This window comes from Nyctibius grandis, chromosome Z (assembly GCF_013368605.1).
Source record: "Nyctibius grandis isolate bNycGra1 chromosome Z, bNycGra1.pri, whole genome shotgun sequence".
Lineage (NCBI taxonomy): Eukaryota > Metazoa > Chordata > Aves > Nyctibiiformes > Nyctibiidae > Nyctibius > Nyctibius grandis.
The window spans coordinates 69,483,532-69,509,750 of NC_090695.1; the positions used below are offsets into that span (position 1 = coordinate 69,483,532).

At 45.6% G+C, this 26,219-nt stretch overlaps 1 protein-coding gene across 1 annotated transcript; it reads left to right on the forward strand.

The window, feature by feature from the left end:
• Positions 1-237: 237 nt before the first annotated feature.
• On the forward strand, positions 238-24,812 carry LOC137676252 (heat shock factor protein 5-like). The gene is made up of 9 exons (XM_068422949.1): positions 238-409; positions 504-1,058; positions 7,777-7,871; positions 12,599-12,664; positions 12,886-13,011; positions 19,625-19,775; positions 20,264-20,277; positions 23,743-23,913; positions 24,807-24,812. Exons 1-9 carry the CDS (start codon positions 238-240, stop codon positions 24,810-24,812), a joined length of 1,356 nt encoding a protein of 451 aa, XP_068279050.1.
• Positions 24,813-26,219: the final 1,407 nt, after the last annotated feature.

Consider the following 26,219-nt stretch of genomic DNA (forward strand, 5'->3'; position numbering starts at 1 on the left):
GGCGGCAGGTCCCAAGGGACCGGGGAGCTGCTGGAGGGGCGGCTGGGCGGAGGGGACTGGAGTAGCAGAGGAGGATGGCGTGGCTGGGGGAGCTGAGGGGGACTGGGGGAGCAGAGGGGGATGGCAGGGCTGGCGGTGCCACCAGCTCTGAGGGGATGCAGGGCCGGCACCAGCGCAACGGGGCCCAGTGGGGCTGCAGCAGCAGGGGGACTGTGGGAGCAGAGGGGGATGGCGGGGATGGCGGTGCTACCAGCGCTGAGGGGATGCAGGGATGCAGGGCTGGCACCGGTGCAGCAGGGCCCAGCGGGGCTGCAGCAGCGCATCGTGAGGCGGCACGTGCCGGGCGGCGCGTGGGCCGGGCCGGGGGCCGGGGAACGGCCCTCGTGCGGCGGCCGTTGGGAGCGTGAAGGTTCCACCGTGTCCGCACCTTGTCCGTGTCCCCTGGTGCCATGGGGAGCTGCGGCTGCCTCTGCCGCATCAACCCCAACGCCTTCCCCGCCAAGATGTGCAGCTGGTGAACAGCCCGAGCGTCTGCTCCGTGCACTGGGACAGCCACGGCGAGGGGTTGTACGTCGACCAGCCGCTCTTGGAGTGCGAGCTGCTGGGCGCGGGGCTGGGCCGCACCACGGGGCCGGACGGCGAAGGGGCGACGGGACCTGGTGAAGGGGCGGCTGTGGGAGCTACAGACCTGTTCAAAACCAAGAACTTCAGCAGCTTAATCCACCATCTCAACCTCTACGGCTTCCGCAAGGTGCTGCTGGAGCCAGTGGGCAGCGTGGTGGGGCCTGGCCCTACAGGGCCACCAGGAGGGGGCGATGATGGCGATGGCGGCAGCTCCGCCAGGCCCCTCTACCACTTCCTCAGCCCCCACTTTTGCCATGACCGCCCCGACCACCTCATCCACCTGAAGCGCCTGACAAGTGCCAACAAGGCGAAGTTGGCAGCCGGCCTGGAGGTGACCAGCCGCCCACCCAACCGCTTCCAGCGGCTTCTCAGCACATCGCTGCCCGGGAACCTGCTGCTGCCACCCTCAGTGTTCGGCGAGGCCAATAACCCCGGTGAGAGGGAGTGGGCAAGGTGGGGCTGCGGTGGGTTTGAGAAGGGGTGGCATGGGGTTTGAAAATCAGCACTCCCCTGAGGGAGGAGGGTTACCTGTCCTTGCTGGTGGCTGCTCAGTTCACCCAGTGTAGAAAAACGGTGGTTCATGCAGGTAGATCTGCTGCCAGTAAGCACGGGTAACATGGTTCACCTCCATTTCAGTCTGCCTGTAGTCTACAATACAGTCCCCGCTGTGTACTGCACTAAGAACACCCTCTCCCAATCTCTGTGGAGCTGCCACAGCTCTACAGATGAACGTTACTCCTCCGTGCCCATCAGTAGGGATGCTTAATAAGCTCTCCTTAAATCTGTGTGAAACGATGGGTTTTGTGAAGTAACAACTAGAGCACCATGTCAGCTTTGTGCAAAGGAGAAAAGACCTGGTGGTAAGACTTTTGTCAGGTTGTCTCCTTACAAAGAATTACAAGTTAGATAGATAGTTTTTAAGGAGGATTGAATGAGTAGGTGAGAGCTAAATAGAAAATGCTATTGTTGAAAAGCCCAGAACATGTTTGTTTTCTTTCTTTCTAACCCTCCTTGAGAGGACTGGAGCTTTCCAAGACAAGTCTGGGCTCAGAGGATTACTCCACAAATTCCACAATGCTTGAGAACATTGCAGTTGATGCTGTGTAAGGAAGATGTGAATATCTTGTGTTGCAGTGCTCTTAGTGTGATCAAACTGTGGGCTGCTACCAGAAGAGCAATCCTGCTTCACATGCCCTTGGTCACGTGTTAACGATCATCTTCCTTGCAGCTGATACAGCAGCTGTGTTGGTTCAGCACAAGGACCCAAGGAGAAGACTTGAGCAGCCTTTTTGCAGCTGGCTCTCGGAGCAGGGTGGTGCACCACGTGGGTGGAGAGCTCTAAGACTCAGTGTGGGGGAAGTGGCAGGACTGTGCAACCAGGAGAAGGGGAGAAGGGGTTGGTGGTGCTGCTTCCTGCAGCAGCAGCCCCCATTTAGAACAGAGTAGGGTATCATGATGCTTCTTCTTGGTTACTGTTTCCGAGGAGGAATTGTCACGTAATTCAGGTGGTGTTTTCTGTGATGTGTGTGGAACTACACCTGTAATGCCAAGAAAACAAAATGAAGCATTTGAGAAGGGAAGGAACTTATTTCAATCCCGAGGCTAGGAAGTGTTTAATTGAAAGATTTAGTGTTGTCACAGTTTAAAACTGGGCCGGCTATTAAACCTGTGGCTGATGCTCTCTGTTAACCCTCCCCCCCCCCGCCAAAGGGAAAGGGAAAGGGAAAAGGGAGAGAGACTTCCGGGTTGGAAAGCTAAAACAGTTTTAATAAACTATAATAATGGAAAAGAGTATAATAATAATAATAATAGAAATAATCAAATATATACAAGTATATACAAATATATATACAAAACCAAGATTGAGCTCCCCTGAAGTCAGCCACGTCCCCACCGGCACTGCAGGGCAGGCTCCGGGAAGGCCCAGGCTGGGCCCAGCGACAGACGGGAACTGGATTCAGGGATGCACGGATCTGGATCAGGGGCAGCAGGAAAACAGACAGAGTCCTCTTCGGACACCGGCCATAGCAGAAAGAGAGCGAGACCCTCGTGATCCCCCCACTTTCTACCAAGAATGACGTGTGTGGGATGAAATACCTCGTTGGTCAATTTTGGGTCACCTGCCCTGTCCGCTTCTCCCTGCAGGTGCAACCCCCCTTCGGCTCTTCACTCGTAAGCAGTGAGGAACTCAGCAGTGACCTTGGTTCCTCTAAGACTAAGTACAGCAAGAGCCTTTCTGCATAACATCCCTACCGGTGCCTCAGTGATAACTACAAACTTCGAGCGTTATCAGTCCTGGAAGCAGACACTGTCTGCCAACATGCAGTTAGTTTCAGAAAGTGCAGTTACTTAGAGGAGACTTAGCTGAAAGTAAAAATCACTGAAAGGAAAATTCACAGAATCACAGAATCACAGAATCAATCAGGTTGGAAGAGACCTCTGGGATCACCGAGTCCAACCGTTGCCCTGACACCACCCTGTCATCTAGACCATGGCACTAAGTGCCATGTCCAGTCTTTTCTTAAACACACCCAGAGATGGTGACTCCACCACCTCCCTGGGCAGCCCATTCCAATGGCTAATAACCCTTTCTGAAAAGAAATTCTTCCTGATGTCCAACCTGAACCTCCCCTGGCGAAGCTTGAGGCCTGTGTCCCTCTTGTCCTATCGCTAGTTGCCCGGGAGAAGAGGCCAACTCCCACTTCACTACAACCTCCCTTCAGGTAGTTGTAGATTGCAGTAAATTGGCCTGGTTTAGGCCAAACCAGGACATTTACATTTCTGTAAATTGGCCTGGTTTAGGCCAAACCAGGACAAGTGTCAACATTGTTAAGACTAAGATGAGTCGTTACAGACTTCTTCAGTGAAATCTGGTGTGACTGATTTAATGCAGGCCATTGGTAGAGTAAATACTAAGAAAGATACAAGCTTTTAATTTTTTGGCCTCTTTTCTTATGGGTGCAGTTTTAGACAGCCTTTGCTCTAGGAGTCTCAGTTTCTAGAAGGAGAGAAAGACCAAGGAAAACATCAGGTTTTACATGCAGTCGAGTTCTGAGAGGCTGGCAGCTTACTGTGCACTCTGTACTGAGTATGTAGGGGCATGTCTTTGCTGTAAACGGGAGGTAATTCGATAGATAAAAGCTATTTTTATTTGCAAAGCATCAGTCTGTTACACATGTCTCGCAACAGGTAACTCTGTGTTAAACATCCAGGAACAATTCCTGTAAAGCAATGGGTTGTTGGTAACTTGGCATCCTGTGGTGTCCTGTTGATGTGTTAAAACTAGAGAATCTTAATTTCCCTATCCAAAGGTAGAATATAAACAAAGGAATTTTCATACCTCTGTTCGTTCTTTGTTTATACATGGTTAAAAGTCTGAACAGGAAATAAACAGTCCTATACATTAACTCTTAGTAAATTTTCAGGGCCAGGTGATATTTCTTTAGTGATTCTTACTGATTTAATATGAACTTTCAGAATAATGACTGCATGTTACCCATTTCTTGAATTAGTTCCCATCAGAGGAATGAAAGAGGTAAATGTGAGGCTATTTTTTTCAAAAAGTCCTTTAAAGTGAGAATTGGAAACTACAGGTCTGAGAAAGCCTGGCTTGTAGATAAACTCTATTGATGTAAACTCTCTTGACACTTAAAATTAGCATGGCTATATACAACACTGTGGAAAAGTTACAAATGCGGTAGTTCTTTTGGGAATTCCATGGGCGTAGGTGTTCTCAATGTTACTGTCAGTGTTTCACCAAAGTCACCACAGGCTCTAATAGAAATTGAGCTGTCACGGTATAAAAGCAAATACCATTTCACAAAATAATAACTGACTGAGAGAGGAAACTGAGAGAAGAAGAAAAGGAATATCTAGGAAATAACAAAATGGCAAAGTTTAGGATGTTTTAGTCTAAACAGAACTAGTTGAGCTGTCTGGAAAAAAGTTGGCTTTTACATTTTTTTTTCTTGACAAATGGAACGACATCATAAAGAACTTTCAAAGCCCCTTGGAGGATTTTGACATTGCCCTTCCCTTAGCTGGCTATGAGCTGTCAGCCTGGCAGTTTGGTAAAGTCTTGCTTTATGATTTTCCCTGTTTCCAACAGAGGTCACGTACACACTCCAGCCTGTTGCCCGTCTTCTGCTGAGTCAGCAAGGGTCTCAAACCATTGCCGCTTCCCCTCCAAATTACATCAGCTACTCATCTTCAGTGCAGTATTTGCAAGGCTACTATCCAACACGTATGAAAAAAATTTCTCCACTTGCTTTTCAAAAAGATATTTAAAAGTGATACTTTGCAATATTTTTCTACAATGCTCTGTCACGTGTATACCTCAAGTGAGAATGAGCTAGAAGGTGCAAAGTCTAAAAGGAAGAGAGACCTTTAAAGCAAAAAGATTTTCTACTTGGTATCACTGTCCTTCCTCCAGATGTTGAGCATCTTTGGTGATTTTCCAGACGGCCTCTCTGTTGAGGTTAAAGTGTGAGGAGAACATTTGTACGCAACTAGTCAGTGTAACTTTCATATTTTTTTTAATTAAGCACAACTAGGACGATGATACCAAAGCACTGAGAACTTGTTGAAAAGTAATACACTAGTCCTTCGTCTCATGTTTTCCCAGGTTAAGTTTTTAAAGTCAAAGATCAGTCAAAAGTATTGTGTAGAATATTTCATTCTGCTCATGCTATTTTCATATCTTAATTTTTTTCTTGCATAGCTTCTTTATGTTGTGGGGTTTTTATGTACTGAAGATGAGAAAGTACAAAAGTCTTGACTCCTTTCTTTTGGCTAAAATGTTTCTGCTAAAATTTTCAGTGTCACTGAAATGTTTTTATTCTTCAGAAGAGAAGTTGAAGTAAATTATTGTTCTTTTCCTTGCCCTCACCTTCAACTGGAAAAATCACGTGATAGGATATTTTTGGGGGGTGATGGTGTGTTTGGGTTTTTTTTTAAATTTTCCTAAAACTTCTGAAACTCAGAACATAGTGACTCTTTCCTTGAACAAACTAAAGCTCAGTTATTATTCTTTCCTTCTGCCTGTTCCTCCCGTGGCAGCTGCACCTTCACTAAGAGAGATATCTCTGTTCAGAAATTCTATACCTGGTGGCTGCTGTCTTTCTCTGAGTACCCAGTGAAACTTTCATGTCTTCTGTGAGTGTCTTCTGAGACCTCTACTGAGAAGGTTTCAGACAATCATCACTAGTTTCCATAACATCATTTTTGTCAAGGAAGGATTCTGAGGAGCTCGGCATTTCCTGTGGACACTGTTAAGCATTTAAGAGACAGGCACGTTTTGCCATATGCTGCTTGCCTTGTGCTGCTTACAAGGATTACCTACTGACAAAGATTACTGGGGTGGCTAGAGCCTGCATTACCAGCTGCAAACTATCAAGTCTCCTCCCAGGAGCACGGTGACCTGAGAATCACAGAATCATAGAGTGGTTTGGGTTGGCAGGGACCTTAAAGATCATCTAGTCCCAACCCCCTGGCATGGGCAGGGACACCTTCCACTAGATCAGGTTGCTCAAAGCCCCATACAGAATACCTGCTTAAGGTGGGAGATGGTCCCCACTTCATGTTTCTGTCAGTTACAGAGTATAGGCTGCAATTCATCATATTGAATTCTAGACATCTGGATCTCAGCTAGTCCCCCAGACCTCTTCTATAGTCAAGGGAAGGAAATGGGCACCTCTAGGGTGCGAGTCATACCACTTGGTTTAGAGCTTGGCTTGGGGTGAGATTGCTCATGTCCTGGAAGTGCCTATTTTGCAGTACTGACCATATAGGAGCTGAGGGAGACTAGCATAGATTTAGACATGAATATGTAGATTCTCCTCATTTTGATTTACAAGCATAACAATTTGTTTGCTTGATGAGTTGCTTTTGCTATAAGCTGAACTAACTGTAAGAATATTGTCATTTATATTTTACTTGTAGCTTTTTGTAACATCTGATCTGGACTTCGTGTTTTACACTTACCTACTATTTCACAAGCACTTTTTCCCTTCAGGTCCTTCCTTTCCTTTTCTTAGAAAATATGTTCTTTGTGTAATATGTGTTTGTTTTTCCTTAGAATCACTCTAGCAGGTTACAAGAAATTTCTCCATTGTCCTTGCTCTCTTGCATTGTTTTTACAATAGCCCTTCGAAAGTTTCCTTTGGTCATTTTCTTGGGTTTGTAAACATACTTTGGAGTTTCCAGTGAGTGAAACCCAGATATCGTTTAGGTTTCTGGCAATATCCAGAGTTGTAACGTGTTCACAGGTCATAGAATGTTCTTCTGAAAGATGTCCAGATTTCATCAGAAATTTGCTCAGAATTAGCTTTTGAAGTAACATGAGTCATACACATAACTCAGGCTTCTTTAGCGGAGTGTGCACTAGCTCTTTCTGTGTTGTTTAGCTCCCGTGTTTGTTGCTCCAAACTGCACAAAAATTCAGCAACATCATATTAAAAAGGGCAATAGGTATAAAGATTAAAAAACCATATTGGTTAGTGTAGCAACTGTCTCATGTAAGTATCAAGCATTGCAAACAAATTGGTCTGATCTATTTGCCATCTTAAATTATACTTATTACATTTACTTACTAGGAACACTGGACTAAATTTGATTTCATCAAGGATTTCTCTGTCTCTCGGAATTATTGCAGATTTTAAAGATTATCTGTCCTGCAAATAGTGCCTTTACTTTTAAATTATCTCTGCGTGTCTCCAAAAAAATAATACTTGCAGAATACTGCCTCATCTACAAAGTTGCTTTTTAGAATAAAATCACTATTTAATTTCAGTGTGTGTATGAACATCTAGGCTCTCCCTGTGTGAATCCACTTTCTGTGGTATGTTGGGATGAGAAAGTCAAGCAGACAAATGAAAAAGGTGTTTTAAGACACAAAAGACTCTGCTCATGAAGTTTCTATGTGTGTGTATATCAATTTTACAATATATATTTTTAACATATGTACATATAGAATAGAATAAATATTTTTTAAGATGAAGAACTCAGTCTTAAAATCACTTGGGAGGTAATAATACATTTCTGGAATTGAGTTTACTGTGTGATTATTGAAATGTTTAATCAAAGTAAGCGATAGAACTCTGCATACCAAACACAGCTTCTGGAAGTCTGATCACTCTGTTTGAATTCTTGCAGCTGCACTGCAGGATTCACCAGCTGCTCACACAGATCTTCCAGATGGCTGTGCTGGTCCTACAACTTTGACATACACCCACTGCAGCTTTTTCCAGGTGAGAGTAGCCTACTGAAATGAGGTGAAAGCAGAGGAGACTCTATGAATGAACTGTAGGTTTATGGACTTCTGGAGTGAAGGATATAAATTTGAAAAGTGATCTGCTTGAGAAAGTGAAAGTAATGTGGTTTACAAATATCTATTTCAAAGAAGTACTGAACATTAATCGGGTGCTTTTGTAATTCAAGTTAGGTTTCAGGATAGCAGCATAGTGGCTGTCCTCCTCCATGGAGTGTTTTTTTCTGTATAGGTTTTTTGCTTGACTTCACGAGAATTCATTTTATTTAACGAGTCTGCATTTATCTTTGAAGACTGTCCTTGCCTGGACAAAAAGAGATTCTTTAATATTCTGAAAGTACTGGGAAACAGCTCCACTGTGTTGTGCCAGACAGCTTTCTGCAGTCCTGAGTTTCATTTGGTGAATGAGAAAAACTAAATTGACTTTTGGAATTGGCCCCATCTCAGAGGTGTCTTAGTAAAGATAACTACAGTACTTACTGTAAATGCTTTATATAATTCCGGTGGAAACTGCACCTCATTTGAAGGGCCTGGATTATCAAACGTCGAAAGATCTGAAGTAAAAATGCAAGGACTTCCTTTTCTGCTACAGTGTAATGCATAACTTGTAATGCAAAAGGACTGTGCAGACGGTACAGAAGACAACGGTTTTCCTGTGTGGTTCTCGCTGAGCTGTGGAGAATAATGTTTACCTGTAGTAAGTGGATACTTCCCCAGACTTCTTCTGAGGGATGCAGCCAGCCACAGCATTGATCATCCTGTCCTGCCTCTGTGTTGATCATCAGTAACCACTTGCACAAATCCTCAAATGCAGTGAAATTAGTCAGCCCTGGCTGACTAAGCATTTTTATCGTTCTTCACAAAAGATTAGGACTTTTGCCTGGTATTGTCCACTCAGTATCTTCCACCAATGGCAGGAGTTCAATGCAATGCTGCTGAAGGGTGGTTTGCAGTGCGTTTTAGGCTGTTTGATCATGCTGTGGCCTACTAGATACTGCTGGCAAAGTCTATATGAAAATGCTGGTGCTGGATAGCAAGTGACTGGACCAGTCGAAAAGACAGCAAGTCATATCAGCACACTGGGTATCAGCAAGCTGATTATCAATCAGCCCTGTTTCCGTTGGATCCAGACAGTGCTTTGTGGTCTCGGAAGGAAAAACAGGCACTGTTGGAGAAGAAAGCCAAAACCTCATGCTAGTCCTTACTGAGTCTTGCAGAGAGCGTCACTTGAAGTTTAGGAGAGATTAAACCAAGTACAGTGTCCTGGTGGGCTTGTACAGTACACACCTGACCTGCTCAAGGACTTAGGTGACCCTGACTGGAACATGGGCAGACAAGGCGGGTAAGTAAATGTGTGTCTGCCTGCGGTTTGCTCTCCAGGAGAAGCCTCAGAGAATTACCGCATGGAACGGCACAGGGATGTACATGGTTATACCCAGCCATAGTGGCTGATTAGGGTATATCTCTTGTCAGAGCTTCTGAAGTCAAGGTTTCAGAGATTTGCATTACACTCTCATCGCAGCTGGTTACAGAACTGGGATCTCAGGTACAGCTTCCTGCTCTTTTTCATTTGGGTTCTCTGGAAGTGGGATGTGGATCAGTGTGATGAACCAGTATCCTTGGATAGGAATGAGTCTTGTGAGAGAAAACTCCTGCTATCTTCTGCAACAGCAGTTCTGGCAACTCACAACCATTACTGCAGCGTTTCCCTGCTGCTTTGTCACAGGTGTGAACCAAGGCTACATGTTAGATTTTAGTGATTTTTTTTTTTCTTTTTTTTTTTCTTTTTTTTTTTTTTTAAACTAGCAGCCCTGCTATTTGATTGTTGCTATTAGCATTGTTATTAGGCTGTCAGTATTTCCTTGTGGAACTGAAGCAAGAGGTAACTGGAAATGGAAGAAATAAATGTGGGAGAAGAAAGGAGAAGAGAAACTTTCCTGACTTTAAAAGCACTTCTAAGTGGTTTGCTTTTATTTGTAATAAGACTGATAATCAGCCATATTAGTTCAGAATGAAATAGAATCTGAACGACTTCTGAATGATTGCCCAAGCACTCAAGCCAGACTGGTTTGGTCCTAGCAGCCCCTGAAAAGTTGTGGTTGTGCTTTACTACCTGTATATGCTGTGCTAATCTTGTAAGTGCAGTGCTCATCTTCCTTTTCACCACTTTTGCTAAATTAGACCATTTTTCCTCTTGAGCTCAAATGAACAGCAACCTATTAGTCTTTTGAGTCCTGACTTCTCCATCTTTCATCACTTCTTATTGTTTCATTGCTGCCCGCTTCCCATCCTTGTCTGTCCTATCTTCTCTAGATAAACTAAAAGGATTTAAATTGCATCTTTGTGTGGGCACTTTCTCGTATTGGAAATGCGTACGAGAATCTATAGTGCGTCCAAGAAGATGATACGTGTTACAACAGCTTCAAGCTGAGATCCCCTAAGAAGAGGCAGAAGAAGTTGCAGTGTGGGTTTTTTGTTTGCTGTTTTTGATGGGGATCATTTCTTCCCTGGACAGTTGACTTGGTAACCCAGATCTGACTTAAAATCCTGGCTACTTGAGACTGTTACAAATATTTGAAATTAAATGGAATTCAGTTTAATCACAAAATGATAGGTTTAGTAGGTTAGGTATAATGGGGAAGGGATGCTGTATTCTATTTTTTTTCTTCTCTTTTACTTGCTATTTGATTTGCCTGTAAACTGCCGTGGGGATTGAGAAATTCTTTAAATTCTTTATCTTATCAACCTAAAGCTACATTAACTACCTAAGCATATCCTTAGAATAGTACAGAACATTACGGTTGTGCAAAACCCAGCGAGAACTGGTACGGAGGTTTGACCAAGAGCCAAGGGACTAGTACACCTGCCAAGGAGGAGAGGTGAAAAGTGCACAGCGAGGAAGACATACAGCCTTCATCCCTGAGACCCCGGCCCACGACGACCAGAAGAAACTGCGCGTGCGCAACCAGGAGGAGTTAAAGGCGGAGGCTATGGAAATGATTTCTCGGAACTCATTATAATAAAGACCGCCTTTTCGGGGAAAAATTATGAATATGTATAGACATTCTTGAAATCATGATGAATATGTAACATTTTACTACATAAATTCAAGATGAATTATCAAGGGGGGCGCGCACGATTTTGGAGGGTTACCCCCGTGCCGCCCAGCACTGCAATAAAGGTATGCCTGCTTCTTAATGCTACATTGGTGTTAAGAAGTTTTATTCCCGATTTTGGTGACAAGACGACAAACAGGCAATGCAACAAAAGTGAAACACCTTGTTAATATTTTAAAAAATACAACCGAAAAAAATATTAAATGCAAGGAACTATTTTTAAACCTATATCATAAAAAAATAAAGGTGGCTTGCCTTTAATGAAAAGACTTGGCTTAACCTACATTTCTGAAATGCCAGGTTTTCTCTTCCCCACCACCCTCCACAGTTTATGACTATCTGCAGACTGGCACATCTACATGAATCTGCAAGAGGACTTGACTTCATACACCCAGAGGAAGAGATCTCATCTCTTTTCAGGCCCTTCTGATGCTCATGCTGCTGAGTGACCAAGTCCTTCCCTGGCATTTGAACTGATATGGCTTTCCTAGTAGGTGATCCTGTGGCTTCCTGTTCTCTAATTTATTCATCTGTGGAAGTAGCCTTTTGTTACGCATTACCTCAGCTAGAAGGTCTGAGGATATTCACGTGCTAAGGACTAAACCTTCATACCAGATCTCTTCCAAAAGAAGATTGTATTTTAAATATATGTGACTTTCTGTTCAACTTCATTATATGGCTTGGATTTGTCAGAAGAAATTACCCTTCTGTATCCTTTAACTCTGACTCATCTCCAGAAGAAATAGCCATACAGACACCGACTGTTAAAATGGGATTTATCATTTCCCTTGGGTAGGACTTGCTGCTTTTGAAAAACTCTGCATTGTCTTCTTTCTGCTTTAAACGTTCTTTGATTTAGATGAATTCTACTGAAAACATTATCGTTGGATTGCTGACTGTATCTTGTCATCTTGTGATGTCATTACAAAGAAATATTTCAGTAGCGTTCAGACCTGCTTTGGATGATGGCAAAGGCAGCCTCTAGAGATTCTTCAATAAGTGTTTCTGACCTGAAGATCTAGAGGGCTTTTAGACAGATTTCTGTAGACTTTGAGTCGTGCATTTCTGGGACACTGTTGTGACAGGAGCGTCTAGATGTGAGGCTGTGGCAGACAGGGCAGTTGTACAGTATTTGTTTTCATAGGTGTCTGAACTCCTGTTCATTTTGGCACTGGAGCATCCCTAGGAATCACCCATTGTGTGGATGTGTACAGGGACAATTACTTGAAGAGGAAAAAGATGTTACTGGTAAGTAACTGAGTTCCTCAAATTGTGTTGTCCATATGCACATTCACAGCGTATGTACCTTTTTCTCTTGCTTAAAAATCTTGCAGTTTGTGTTGGTTTTATACACAACAGGAATGCTTGAGTTTTAGAAGAACGGAAGGCAGGTAGATTTGCTCTATCATTTTCTATCACATATGTGGCATGTGAAGGGGGTGGCTCTAATGTACCGCCACAGGTCCTTCTAAGGCTAGAAGTCTCTGGTTTGAATGCTTGGGTGTACTTCTACCTGCAATGCAAAGGCTATGCAGCCAATGCATCTTAGGGAGTACACAGCTACTGATAAGTAACCTTCCTTTCTCTCCAGGATAACCAGTGGACAGAAGAAAGCAAGTGTGCCAAGAGTAAGGTGGTTAATGAAAAACAAGACAAAGTAGTAGTAGCCTTTTTTTTTTTTAATTAAACCTGCTGTTTTGACTGAAAGTAACAATCTTTCAGGCTTTTGGATGAACAAACACTTCAGTTGATGCCTTACAGAACCAATACACATCCTGTCACTGTAATTTTTTGATATAAAAGTTTACTGTATTTTGTTTCCCCCTGAGTCTTCACGTGCAGTCACCTTACCCAGATGAATTTCTGCCCTCCAACTAGCTGTGTAATACATCTGATCGAGACAACAACACCCAAGTAAATCTTGAAGCTGTATTTCAGCTCACTGATGAGATGAATCCACCACCCAAATCTGAAGCAGTGAAAGTGGAACCTGTGGAGAGCCAGGTAAGGGGTAAAGGGAGAGAAAACATCATCTCTTTTGAGATAACTGTATTGGATAGTAATGCTAGGGTCTGGAGTGATAGCTTTTTAATATTCTTGCCTGCTTAAGAACTAAAGGCTGCTTTAATTAAGCTTTTAATGGACAGCGAAGAGTTTGCTTGATAAAGCAAGATTTAAAAAAGAAGAGTGAATGAAAAAGTATCCCACGTTAATGAGCATGAGATGCGTTAGCCTGCATTGGCCAAGTTAGGGTGCTCATTTGCATGGGAAAAATATATAGTGCTGATGTATTCATGGTGATGAAGTGGAAGATGGTTTAGGTTCTAGCTTTATTCTGCTTTATTCTGCTTTCCTGATTTCCTAAAAGATAGCAAAGTAAAGAGCAATTCTTTACATGAAAAGAGTTAGTACATTCAATAGTTCAGATCCAGCATTGTCCTCTTACCTTCAGTGAATTCCTGTTGTAGACTTTTACAGGTTTTGGCCTTTAATGGGCGTATTTTATTCCACTCCTACTCCTAAGAAGTATTTTCTTTTCTTCTTGAAGTGGAAATACAACATTTCTGTCATGCTTGATCAAGAGGAATTTGCCTCCTATTTTGTTCAGTCTCCTTGGCAGTATACTGATGTGAAGGTTGAAACTCTTGCTTTCTTTGGCAAAGGTTAATCCAGCAAACCCCATTCCTGTGAGCTGTTAATTTTAGTACCTTATCTTCTCATTACGATTCCAGATGGATATAGGTATAGTCCAGTTGCTGTCCTGTAAGTCATGTAACCAGTGAGATAGAGAAGATTTGGCATTTTTCAATAACTCAAGTGAAAAGGCAAAACTTTCACATCCCTCAGCTTTGGTAGCTTTGGTTGATTCTCCACCAAACAACGTTTGGGACTCTGAACTGGCAGGAGTACTAGGCCTGAGTGCAGAGTGTGTCCACATATGTGATAAATCCATGGTCAGAAGCATGTTCACTTAAGAAAACAATTAAAAGAAAGAGATAACTTGGGAACCAGATTTGTGGGGGCTAGCCTGATGCTATTGGGATGAAAATCTTATTATTGCATTTTTTATATTAGATTACTAAAGAGTTGGTGTGTAAGATCCTATAAACACAGTGATAAAAAGGAATCTGAAAGCGGTCCCATCCAGTATTGTCGCTCTTCAGTTTCCACACACACAACTGTAAGGCTTAAAATTGAACACAGCATTGCAAGTACAGGCTCCCCAGTGAGGGGGAAATGAAATTCCCTCAGTTTGCTGGCCATGCAGGTCCCTGTGCAGCCCAAGGTGTCACTAGCCTTACTGGGCACTGCAGCATGCCCAGGTCCTTTCTAGAAGAACTGCTAGTCAGAGTTTCTAGACTTCTTTCAGCATGTAGGCTAGTAATAATTTCTTAATAATGGTTATCCTAATATGTGTTTGTTTTTTGTTTATCAAACAATGCAGTTTGATTTCTGCATCCCCTGTCTGACACTGCTCTTCAGTTCATAGTGTATCCATTTTTCTCTTTTATTTTTTTTAAAGAATGAAATCATAGAATCGTAGAACGGTTTGGGTTGGAAGGGACCTTAAAGATCATCTAGTTCCAACCCCCCTGCCATGGGCAGGGACACCTTTCCTCTAGACCAGGTTGCTCAAAGCCTCATCCAGCCTGGCCTTAAACATTGCCAGGGAGGGGGCAGCCTCTGGGCAACCTGTTAACCTGTCTCACCACCCTCACAGTAAAGAATTTCTTCCTAATATCTAATCTAAATCTACCCTCTCTCAGTTTAAAACCGTTCCCCCCCCGTCCTGTCACTACATGCCCTTGTAAAAAGTCCCTCTCCTGCTTTCCTGTAGGACCCTTCAGGTACTGGAAGGCTGCTATGAGGTCTCCCCAGAGCCTTCTCTTCTCCAGGCTGAAGAGCCCCAACTCTCTCAGCCTGTCTTCATAGGAGAGGTGCTCCAGCCCTCTGATCATCTTCATGGCCCTTCTCTGGACTCGCTCTAACAGCTCCATGTCCTTCTTATGTTGGAGGCCCCAGAGCTGAACGTAGTATTCCAGGTGGGGTCTCACGAGAGCAGAGTAAAGGGGCAGAATCACCTCCCTCAACCTGCTGGTCATGCTTCTTTTGATGCAGCCCACGGTACGGTTGGCCTTCTGGGCTGCAAGCACGCACTGTCGGGCTCGTGTGGAGCTTCTCGTCAACCATCACCCCCAAGTCCTTCTCCTCAGGGCTGCTCTCAATCCATTCTCCACCCAGCCTGTATCTGTGCTTGGGATTGCCCCGACCCACATGCAGGACCTTGCACTTGGCCTTGTTGAACTTTATGCAGTTTGCACAGGCCCAGCTCTCAAGCCTGTCAAGGTCCCTCTGGATGGCATCCCTTCCCTCCAGCATGTCGACCGTACCACACAGCTTGGTGTCATCAGCAAACTTGCTGAGGGCGCACTCAATCCCACTGTCCATGTCACCAACAAAGATATTAAACAGGACCGGTCCCAATACCAACCCCTGAGGAACGCCACTCATCACTGGTGTCCACTTGGACATCGAGCCGTTGACCGTAACTCTTTAAGTGCGACCATCCAGCCAATTCTTTATCCACCGAGTGGCCCATCTGTCAAGTCCATGTCTCTCCAATTTAGAGACAAGGATGCTGAGCGGGACAGTGTCAAATGCTTTGCACAAGTCCAGGTAGATAACATCAGTTGTTCTTCCCCTATCCACCAGTGCTGTAACCCTGTCGTAGAAGGCCACCAAATTTGTCAGGCATGATTTGCCCTTGGTGAAGCCATGTTGGCTGTCACCAATCACCTCCTTGATTTCCGTGTGCCTCAGTATAGTTTTCAAGAGGATCTGCTCCATGATCTTGCCAGGCACAGAGGTGAGACTGACTGGCCTGTAGTTCCCCCGGTCTTCCTTTTTCCCCTTCTTGAAAAGGGGGGCTATGTTTCCCCTTTTCCAGTCAGTGGGAACTTCACCAGACTGCCACGACTTCTCAAAAATTATGGACAGTGGCTTAGCAACTTTGTCCGCCAGTTCCCTCAGGACCCGTAGACGCACCTCATCAGGTCCCATGGACTTGTGCACCTTCAGGTTCCTTAGATGGTCTTGAACCTGATCTTCACCTACAGTGGGCGGTTCTTCATCCTTCCAGAGTCTGCCTCTGCCTTCTGCAACTTGGGTGGTGAGTCTAGAGCACTTGTCAGTGAAGACTGAGGCAAAAAAGTCGTTGAGTACCTCAGCCTTCTCCATATCCCGAGTAACCAGGTCTCACGTTTCATTCTGGAGAGGGCCCACATTTTCCCTGATCTTCCTTTTATAACTGACATACCTATAGAACCATTTCTTGTCGTCCTTGACATCCCTGGCCAGATTTAATTCTATCAGGGCTTTGGCTTTCCTAACTTTGTCCCTGGCTACACGGACAATTTCCCTGTATTCCTCCCAGGCTACCTGCCCTTGCTTCCACCCTCTGTAGGCTTCCTTCTTGTGCCTGAGTTTATCCAGAACCTCCTTGTTCATCCATGCAGGCCTCCTGGCGTTTTTGCCTGCCTTCTTCTTTGTCAGGATGCATTGCTCCTGAGCCTGGAGGAGGTGGTCCTTGAATACTAACCAGCTTTCTTGGGCCCCTCTTCCCTCCAGGGCTTTATCCCAAGGGACTCTACCAATCAGGTCCCTGAAGAGGCCAAAGTCTGCTCTCCTGAAAGCCAGGGTGGTGAACTGGCTGCACGCCCTCCTTGCTGCCCTATGGATCTTGAACTCCACCATTTCATGGTCGCTGCAGCCAAGGCTGCCCTTGAGCTTCATGTCCCCCACCAGCCCCTCCTTGTTGGTGAGAACAAGGTCCAGCATGGCACCTCTCCTTGTCGGCTCCTCTATCACTTGGAGAAGAAAGTTGTCATCCATGCCCTCCAGGAACCTCTTGGATTGCTTGTGCCCAGCTGTGTTGTCCTTCCAACAGATGTCAGGGTGGTTGAAGTCCCCAATGAGGACCAGAGCCTGTGAACGTGAGGCTACATCTATCTGTCTGTAGAGGGCCTCATCTGCTTGGTCTTCCTGGTCAGGTGGCCTGTAGCAGAAACCCACTATAATGTCTCCTGTCCCTGCCTGCCCTTTAATCCTGACCCATAACCTTTCCGTCAGCTCCTCCTCCATCCCCAGACACAGCTCCATGAACTCAAACTGATCATTGACATAGAGTGCAACACCCCCTCCTCGTCTCCCCTGCCTGTCCTTCCTAAAAAGCCTGTATCCCTCCATTCCAACACTCCAGTCATCAGAGTCATCCCACCACGTCTCCGTGATGCCAATAAGGTCATAGCCCTGCAGGTATACGCACATCTCTAGCTCCTCTTGTTTGTTCCCCATGCTCCATGCGTTTGCATAGAGGCATTTCAGTTGGGCCCCCCACAAAGCTGCCTTGCTGCCTGAAATTCCTATCTATGGCTCTTCCGGCTCTCTCCTGCTCACCTGCCATTCTTCTCCAGTCTCTGGGCACCTATTGCTGGCCCTGGCATCAGACTGGCTGAATTGGGATGTACTGAGGTTCCCCTCCCCCAGCAAATCTAGTTTAAAGTCCTCTTTACCAGCTTGGCTAGCCTATGACCCAAGATGGTCTTCCCCTTCTCTGATAGATGGACCCCGTCGGCTGCCAGACTGGGTTTCTCAAAACAAGTCCCCTGGTCTAAGTAGCCAAACCCCTGGCTGTGGCACCAGTCCTGTAGCCATGCGTTGATTTGCCTAATATGACTGTCCCTTTTAGTCCCCTTCCCTTTGACTGGAAGGATCGATGAGAAAACTACCTGGGCCCCAGAGTCCTTTACCACTGCTCCCAGGGTTCTGTAGTCCTCCTTGATACATCTCGGGCTGCTCTTAGCTGTATCACTGGTACCCACATGAAACAGCAGCAGTGGGTAATAGTGTGGAATTGTTCCAAGAACAATTGTCCTTTGGAGTATCCATATTAGGATGCTTACTTGAAAAATCTTCCCTTCTCTCACTAGTTGGTTAAGGCTGCTTACTCATTTTTCTAGAGATTATTATTATGTAAATAATACCAGGAACGGGGAGGTTTAGATCATCATGCATGAAATTTGGATGCTAGCTGGTGAAAGTAGTGAACTACAGCCCTCCTTCCTTCTCTTTGTTATGCTGAGGAAGGGGTTTGGTTCAGGTGTTAGACAAAAGGCATTGCTAGCCAAAAGGGTTTCACATCGCCTTGTTGATAGTACTAATGCAATACAGACAGACAACACACTTGAAAGAACAACTACTACAGTAAAGTGGGCGTCTAGCAAGTGCAGGAGGCGTGTTGGAGGGAACTAGCTCTCCCTGGAGTATTCAGTTACTGTATTCGCACAGGCCTTTTTGAATATTATTAGATAACTTTGTCAAATAATGTATATGTATTTCTGTTAATATGCATACACATTGCCTTTTATATAATTAACATTGACTAACAACAGACTAAAGGTGGAGAGTGTGATTTTTTGATTTACTAATATCTTATTACCAAGCATGATGTCCTTTTGTCTTCCGTAAACTCACACATACCAGTTTTCAAAAGCTGTTTTTTCCTTAATAGAAGGAAACGTTGCAGTCTCTGGACAATCATTCATCTTTAGGGTATTGATTGCTAGGATACAAGGGCACAAGCTGAAACATGGGAAGTTCCATCTGAATATGAGGAGGAACTTCTTTACCTTGAGGGTGACAGAGCACTGGAACAGGCTGTCCAGGGAGGTTGTGGAGTCTCTCCTCTGGCGATATTCAAAACCCGCCTGGACGCGACCCTGTGGAACATGCTCTAGGTGAACCTGCTTTGGCAGGGGGTTGGACTTAGATGATCTCCAGAGGTCCCTTCCAACCCTTAACCATTCTGTGATTCTGTGATTCTGTGATATTTGCAGAAGAGATGAATATTCTAGAACAGGTGATAGAACATCTTTCTGTCCAAAGGTAAACTCCAAGTGCATAACTTTGGGCCTTTACTTCTGCAGTGGAGTAGAAACACAACTTGGCTGGCTTTTTTTTTTTTAACCTACAGATTTTTGCCACATGACCATGGAAATATCCCAGTTCAGTCAATGGTTGCCTGCAAGATACATATGGAGCAGCAGCAGAGGGCTCCAAAAGGCAAGCAACACATTATAATTTAATGTCTTAACAATTGGGTGGGGTGAGATGTCCAAGAAGAAACATGCGGCTCGCAGGTGTGGTTTTGCATCACACAGCTCCGTCAAGTTGTTTGAGCTAGGTCTGTCCTTACTAATACACGTGTTGGTAACACTGACTGCACCTGGATTTCTTGTAGCTTAGTTCTTCTGGCTAGTTTGATAACTGAGGGCAAAGCTCAGACTGTGAAGACATGTACCCTAACTTTGTCTATTCTAGTTTTCGGATTTCATGTTTTGCTTAATAGGACATTTTGTAAGAGTGTGGGTTTCAATTTGGCAACCTTAATTCTGAGGTAAAAACACTTGTTATGTAAACTGTCTAGGCAGTGTTCACCACTTGTTAGATGCCCTTTTGGAGTGGAGAAGAATAGTTGTTATTTTGTTCCTAAAGTGATTACAAGAAAATGTCGAGTGATATTCAGTTTTATTTCTTTTTTTGATTGTTTGTTTTTAAGGAGATTACTAGTGCTCTATATGAATCCACCACGTTACAGGCAGGAGAGAGAGAATTCCCTTCAGCAACGGAGCCTCTGAAGGAATCTGTAGAAGCGACAGATTCATCTGTAAAACCTCAGTGCCGGAAAAGAAAACGCAGTTCAGACAACGGTGAGTCCCCTGGGAAGAAGAGATTCTACATTTTTTTAGAGATTACTGAGACAGCTACTCTGAAACTGTTACAGAAAGGGGAGATCAGAATAGTTTAGTTACTGTCTGCAGTGAAAGTACTTCATTGTGCCTTCAGTTAAAGGAAGGTGTCTGTCACAAGCAGGATGGGCATTTCTGTAAAGCCTGCCAGGGTTTGATGGTAATGAACGTTTGGCTGTTGGTAGCCGTGGTAGGAAGTGCACGTATAAATAATATATCTTGAAGAATGGGAGCACTTATAATTGGTTTTGTTGTTGGTTTATATTTAAAGTTTTGCAAAATTAGAATAATTCTTATTCTTTAAACAGCAGGCCCTGAATTCTCAAGTTATAGTCTGCCTTTCAGGCTGTATTTTATAGTACCAGATAGAAGTACAATTGCTGTTTATGCTGCCAAGTGAAGCACACACAAAAGACTGATATTTACTCAGTATTCCCTTTTCTTCTTAGATCTCCATATCCAGGTAGAGATACCCTGCAAGCAGGGGTGCTTTGCAGAGGAAGAAAGAAGAGAGAAGAGGGTGACAAGTTCATATTGATAGTAGATCCTAAGATTTTAATAGCTATGTATTTGTATTTCTATTAAAGTATTGTTTGAAGGATAAAGGGGGTAGCCTCTGTATTTGCGGTGTTAGAGAAATACCGAATCTAAATGAGCCAGGGACGAAGAAAGGAACGGCCACAGCCCTTCCTACGCCCGCAGGCACAAGGCTGCCATCCAGCGGGGAGCGGGCTGCCGGGCTGCTGCCCCCCGGTGCTCGGTGTGCCTCAGTGCCCCGCTGCCCCCCGGGCGATCGGTGCCCCGCTGCCATCACGGCGATCGGTACCCCGCGGTGCTCGGTGTCCCTCGGTGCCCCGCTGCTCCGCCAGCGATCGGTGCCCCGCTGTCCCCCCGCCCCGCCCCGCTGCCCCCCCCGGCGCCCCGGCCGGGCCCGGGCAGCGGCTGCAGGCGGGGCGGGAGGGCGGGAGGCGCAGCCCGCAGTCGCGGCCCCACGGCGGGGGGGGGGGGCGGTGGCTCCGCCCGCTCCCTCCTCACTGTGTGGCCGCAGGGAGGAGAGAGCCGGCCGCCCCGGGGGAGGGGACGGCCCGCCGCAGCTGCCTGCTCCGCGGCTCCGGCTGCACCGAGAGGCTTTAGGGTTTCTTTCCCCTTTTCCCGGGCGCAAGGGCGTTTCCGCGGCAGCTCTCGGGGCTGTCCGGCGGCCGGCAGCCCCTGCGCCGGCGGGAGGGGATCGCCTCCCTGGTGATGCTCAGGCAGCTGCCGGGCTCCGCTGCCGGGGCGCTGCTAAAGGTCCCGGGATTATTTTCCTTCGTGCTTCTGCCTCTAGAGCCGGTAACTGCGGTGGCTGTAGCGAGAGGAGAGACTTTGGTGATTTTAAAGGAGGTTTTCCGAAGTGTTTTTGGGTCCTTGCTCAGGTCTGTAGATCACATGCGGACACTTCACTTGCAGGCGTGCCTGCCCCAGGAGCTTTCTGTGTGCAGTAATTTTCTCCCTGTGATCTGGCTGGATTCTCTTTCGGGCTGTGAAGCTCCACTCGCACCAACCTGCCTGCTGCATGTATGCCAGAAAGAGTACTTTCTCTTTTTTGAACTTTTTTTTTTATTATAAGGAGCAATTTTTAATTATTTTTTTTTTAAAAGACCAAAACCAAACATCATCAGACCCATGCAGTTTTCTTAAGCTGCTGGAAATAACTTTTGCCTGGGATTTACAGCGATATTTCCACCCGTCCCAGCCCCTGCAGGCTCCAGCAGGCACACTGCCTCACAAGTTTGCAGCTCCCTTTCCTATTTATTTTTTTTAAATCACTTTTTCTCTTCATACCTGTGTGATCACTGTAACTCTGGTTTTAATTGAAAATACCCTCTGTCTGAATTCTCCCAGTTACGAAGACTCCTCGATACGTTTCGTGTGACCTTTGGGCAGATCATGGAACTTTATATTTTATTTTGTGGGGCCTTCAGTCGGGATCTTCTGGATGTGTGCTTGGAAGAGGTCATACCGGAACTCAGGTGCGCACAGAAATAGTGTGAGAGAAAGCAGATACACTGCAACCTTTTGCTTGATACCTGTTTGGCTCGGTATCTAAACTTTGAAAGTGTTTCGGGGACTTTTTATTTCCTGGAAACTCGAAACTATGAAGAGAAGTTCCATGCTTTATTAATTATCCTCGAGAACTGCACATGGAGTCAGACTCTGAACGTGGATTGCTGGGAGAATAGCAAAGTTGATCTCCAAATGTGAATGAAGCACTTCTGGCACAAGAAGGATGGAAGGGATCGACTTGATTTGGAAGAGCAAGGTGCAGAAGCAAACTTTCTTGTCACCATAAATTCAAGAAATCCCTCCTGCGTGACTTCTGAGAAGGATACCAATAATTGCAGGTAATGTTCAAGGTGAAGAGCTTGAGCTTATGTTGTGGGAAACACTGGCAAGAAGGTGAGGTGTCTGTCAAGGGGATTTGAGATGAATGTTTTGAACCCGTGGATCTTCCTAACTCTTGGGCAGGGGACACGAGGACACCACGTCCATGGGGAGATCTCCCCGTGCCTCCTTTCCGTGGGACTGACGAGTTCCTAATGCTCCCTGGAATTCCTGTGTATCTGAATTGATTTCTTGCTTGCAGCCTGTTCTGACGATCTTTCTGGATTTAGCTGCTGGAGGAGGGGACCCATAATTTAGGATCTTTTTTTCAGTTTGTTTGTTTAAAATACGCCTTTGAGCTCCCAGTGGCCTTTGAGCACATGGCATGGAGGAAGAGAAACGGTGATGGCGAGAATCACAGAATCAACTAGGTTGGAAGAGACCTCTGGGATCGAGTCCAACCTTTGACCTGACACCACTGTATCGACTAGACCATGGCACTAAGTGCCACATCTAGTCTTTTCTTAAACACCTCCAGGGATGGTGACTCCACCACCTCCCTGGGTAGGTCATTCCAATATCTGATAACCCTTTCTGTGAGGAAATTTTTCCTAATGTCTAACCTGAACCTCCCCTGGTGCAGCTTGAGGCTATGCCCTCTAGTCCCATTGCAGGTTGCCTGGGAGAAGAGGCCGACCCACACCCCACTACAACCTCCTTTCAGGTAGTTGTAGAGAGCGATAGGGTCTCCCCTCAGCCTCCTTTTCTCCAGGCTAAACAATCCCAGTTCTCCCAGCTGCTCCTCACAGGACATACCCTCCAGACCCTTCACCAGCTTTGTTGCCCTCCTCTGGACTTGCACCAGCACCTCAATGTCTTTCTTGTAGTGAGGGGCCCAGAACTGGACACAGTACTCGAGATGCAGCCTCACCAGTGCTGAGTACAGAGGGACAATTACTTCCCTAGTCCTGCTGGCCACACTATTTCTGATACAAGCCAGGATGCTCTTTGCCTTCTTGGCCACCTGGGCACACCACTGGCTCATGTTCAGCCGGCTGTCCACCAATACCCCCAGGTCCTTTTCTGCCGGGCAGCTTTCCAGCCACTTTTCCCCCAGCCTGTAGCACTGTATGGGGTTCTTGTGGCCAAAGTGTAGGACCTGGCACTTGGCCTTGTTGAACTTCATACCATTGGTCTCGGCCCATCTATCTAACCTGCCCAGATCCCTCTGTGGAGCCTTCCTACCCTCAGGCATATGAACACTCCCACACAACTTAGTGTCATCCACGAATTTACTGAGGGTGCACTCGATACCCTCATCCAGATAGCGGCAAAGTTGTCTGGTGAGCAGTGCTGGCGGTGACTGAGCCCCTCTCACCTCTCTCTCCTGCCTCCCCGTCACTGGGACCGCACGCTCGGAAACCCGACGAGCTTTGCTGAGGGCCGGAGCCTGCCGCAGGATGAGGACATGTTCCTGAGCAGTATGTGTGGCCGGAGCGCACTGCTCCAGCTGGTAGCATGAGTGCTGGCTGTCCTCTGGCCTTGGCTGCTCATGGCGACCCTGCAGGCAGGCCTCAGCCATGCAGGGCTGGCGCTGGCAGCGGCAGGCGAGTCAGAGCATGCGGTGGCGCAGAAAGCCGTCATCAGGGTGGTCCCCCTGAAAGTGGAGTCCATCATACTAGAAGAGGAGTTTGCAAACGTCGCTGGGGTGACTCCAGCCAAAGGAAAACTGCTTCAGGTAAGAGCAGCTTTATTTTATCCAACCCCATCTGCCATACCTGCCCACTCCTCTTCCCCCTTTTCTCTCCTTGCTGCTTCAGCTCCCGGTGCAATGCATTTGATTTTATTTCCCGACCGTGGATTTATAACCAAAGCAACGAGGGATTTTTTATGTGAGCTGTCCACCTGTGTGTTTTGTTCCTTTGTGTTCCTGCCCCCCAGCCCTGCGTGCTGTTTTGAGGCAGGAGGGATCGTGCAAGTAGTTGATTCTTCATTCGGTAGCTGTGCTTGTGGTAAAGCTGAATTTTGGATGTAGTCAGTTGATCCCATGAAGGTTGTTGCATATCTTAATTGATGTTGTAAAGCTGAATGTGTCAAGTTACATGTTAGGACGCTAAACATCTGACAGGAAACATGAGGTTTGGGGTTGTTTTTTTTTATGAAATCCATAAGGTTTTCTACCCGCTTCTGCTGATAGCTGGTGTCCTGTTACAGCTAAAATACACACCCAGACCTTGCCCACCAGCGTTGCTGGCCCTGTGAGTTGTTCTGCTGTGTGTTGCCTGTACCTGAGAGGTGAATTTTACCCATACCGTGGTTCCTGTGGTGTCACCACCATGTATTTTTATAAGTGAAATTAATGCTGGTCTCTGACTTTTACTAACGAGAGAGCACCTGAACATCTCGCCATGAGGTGCAGAAGCTGCTGAGAGACAGAGGTGAGCTATTTGCTGAACAGACCCGTCTCCTACCTATGCTGAGTTTTGAGCTCGGTTTCTTGAGACTTGGTGTGTGCTGTCTCGTTTCAGTTGGTAATTTTCTTGGCTGTCATGTGCTTTATTCTTTAGAACAAAAAATGACAAAACAGCCTGCACTAATATTAAATCTTAATTTTTGCGTGGCTTTTTCCAGTCTTGACTTTCCAAATGTGGTATGTTGTGAATTTGTAGCTTGGAAATTTAAATTCAAGTAATGCATTTTGTGTAGTCTTATAAGAAGAGAAATACAGTTGAGCCAGCCTTAGAACATGGTCACCTGTCTGAAAAGGAAAATGGGCGATTTGTGACATTTATAAAGCCAGTTTTTCCACACCTTTTGAACTGCTCCAAAAGAAAGCTGTGCTATAAAATTATATTACCAGGCTCAAAAAATATCTTAGACAAATGTACTCAAGGTCCTGTTCTGTCAGGAGGCAATGTCCAGGAAAGTCAATATTTATTCCTTACAAAAACTACAGCAGTGTTGCAACCGAGCACAAAGTATAGAGCGTAGACCTTTTCGAAATGAGAAGACGATAACCTCTGTCGTGTAATGCATGGACGTTTTTAACCAAACGCAGTGATACAAAGTGGGGATTTTTGTGTCGCCTGCCGTCGCGGCAGCACCAATGAGGCGTTTGGAACACCAGTCCGTAATAGTGTCAGATTTACAAACGGGCTTCATCCTTTAAAAATCATACTCAAAACAGAGAGGGTTGGGGAAACACTAATCTAATCCGATGCGTTTGTGTACACAGATAGGTGGTAGGTGCCTCATCCCTGGAACATTCAAGGTCGGGTTGGATGGGACTCTGAGCAACCTGATCTAGTTGAAGATGTCACTGCTTATTGCAGGAGGGTTGGACTAGATGACCTTTAAAGGTCCCTTTCAACCCAAACCATTCTATGATTCTATGATTTCCACAGCTTTATAGGGGACTAAAAGCATGTAACAAACAAGCGTACAGCTATATTATACCTTTATTTCCACGTGTAAGACATTTTCATAGTTCATGCTGTCACCTTCTTACTGCAGGCTGTGTTACCAATAACACACCGCTCTGCTCTTTAATGGGCAGCAATTTCTCTCAAATCCATTATTCTTGTAACATCTAGAGCCACCTCCTTCATGTGTAAGGCTGCATAATCAGATCACCACATATCCTTAAAGACATGTATATTCCAATATTTATTGTCCTGATCCAGGCTGCACTTGTGTTAGAAACAGAAGTAACCTGGTTGGTTTTGTCACCGAAATCAGGAATAAAACTCCTTAACGCCAGGTTTTAGCATTAACGAGCAGGCATTACTTTATTCGGCCAAGGGGCATGGGGGATCGCTCCACCTAACATGTCCACCAAGGCACAAAAGCACACTCATTATATACATTATAGAAAAATGAATATTCATATAATTCCGAGAAAAGCCTGCCTACTCCAAGAAACCTTATGCATATGCTAATACATTATGTAATGTCTTTGCACATGCATACTAAATTGGGGAAGGGGTCGCCGGTGGCCTCTGGGGGTCATAATCCCCCCATAGTTATGCTGTCTGCTGTATGACC

Coding starts and splice junctions, on each gene's coding strand:
- LOC137676252 (XM_068422949.1), top strand. CDS start 238: ATGGCGGTGCTACCAGCGCTGAGGGGATGCAGGGATGCAGGGCTGGCA. Junction 1,059..7,776: donor CGGCGAGGCCAATAACCCCG/GTGAGAGGGAGT, acceptor GAATTCTTGCAG/CTGCACTGCAGGATTCACCA. Junction 13,012..19,624: donor TGGAACCTGTGGAGAGCCAG/GTAAGGGGTAAA, acceptor TTTGTTTTTAAG/GAGATTACTAGTGCTCTATA.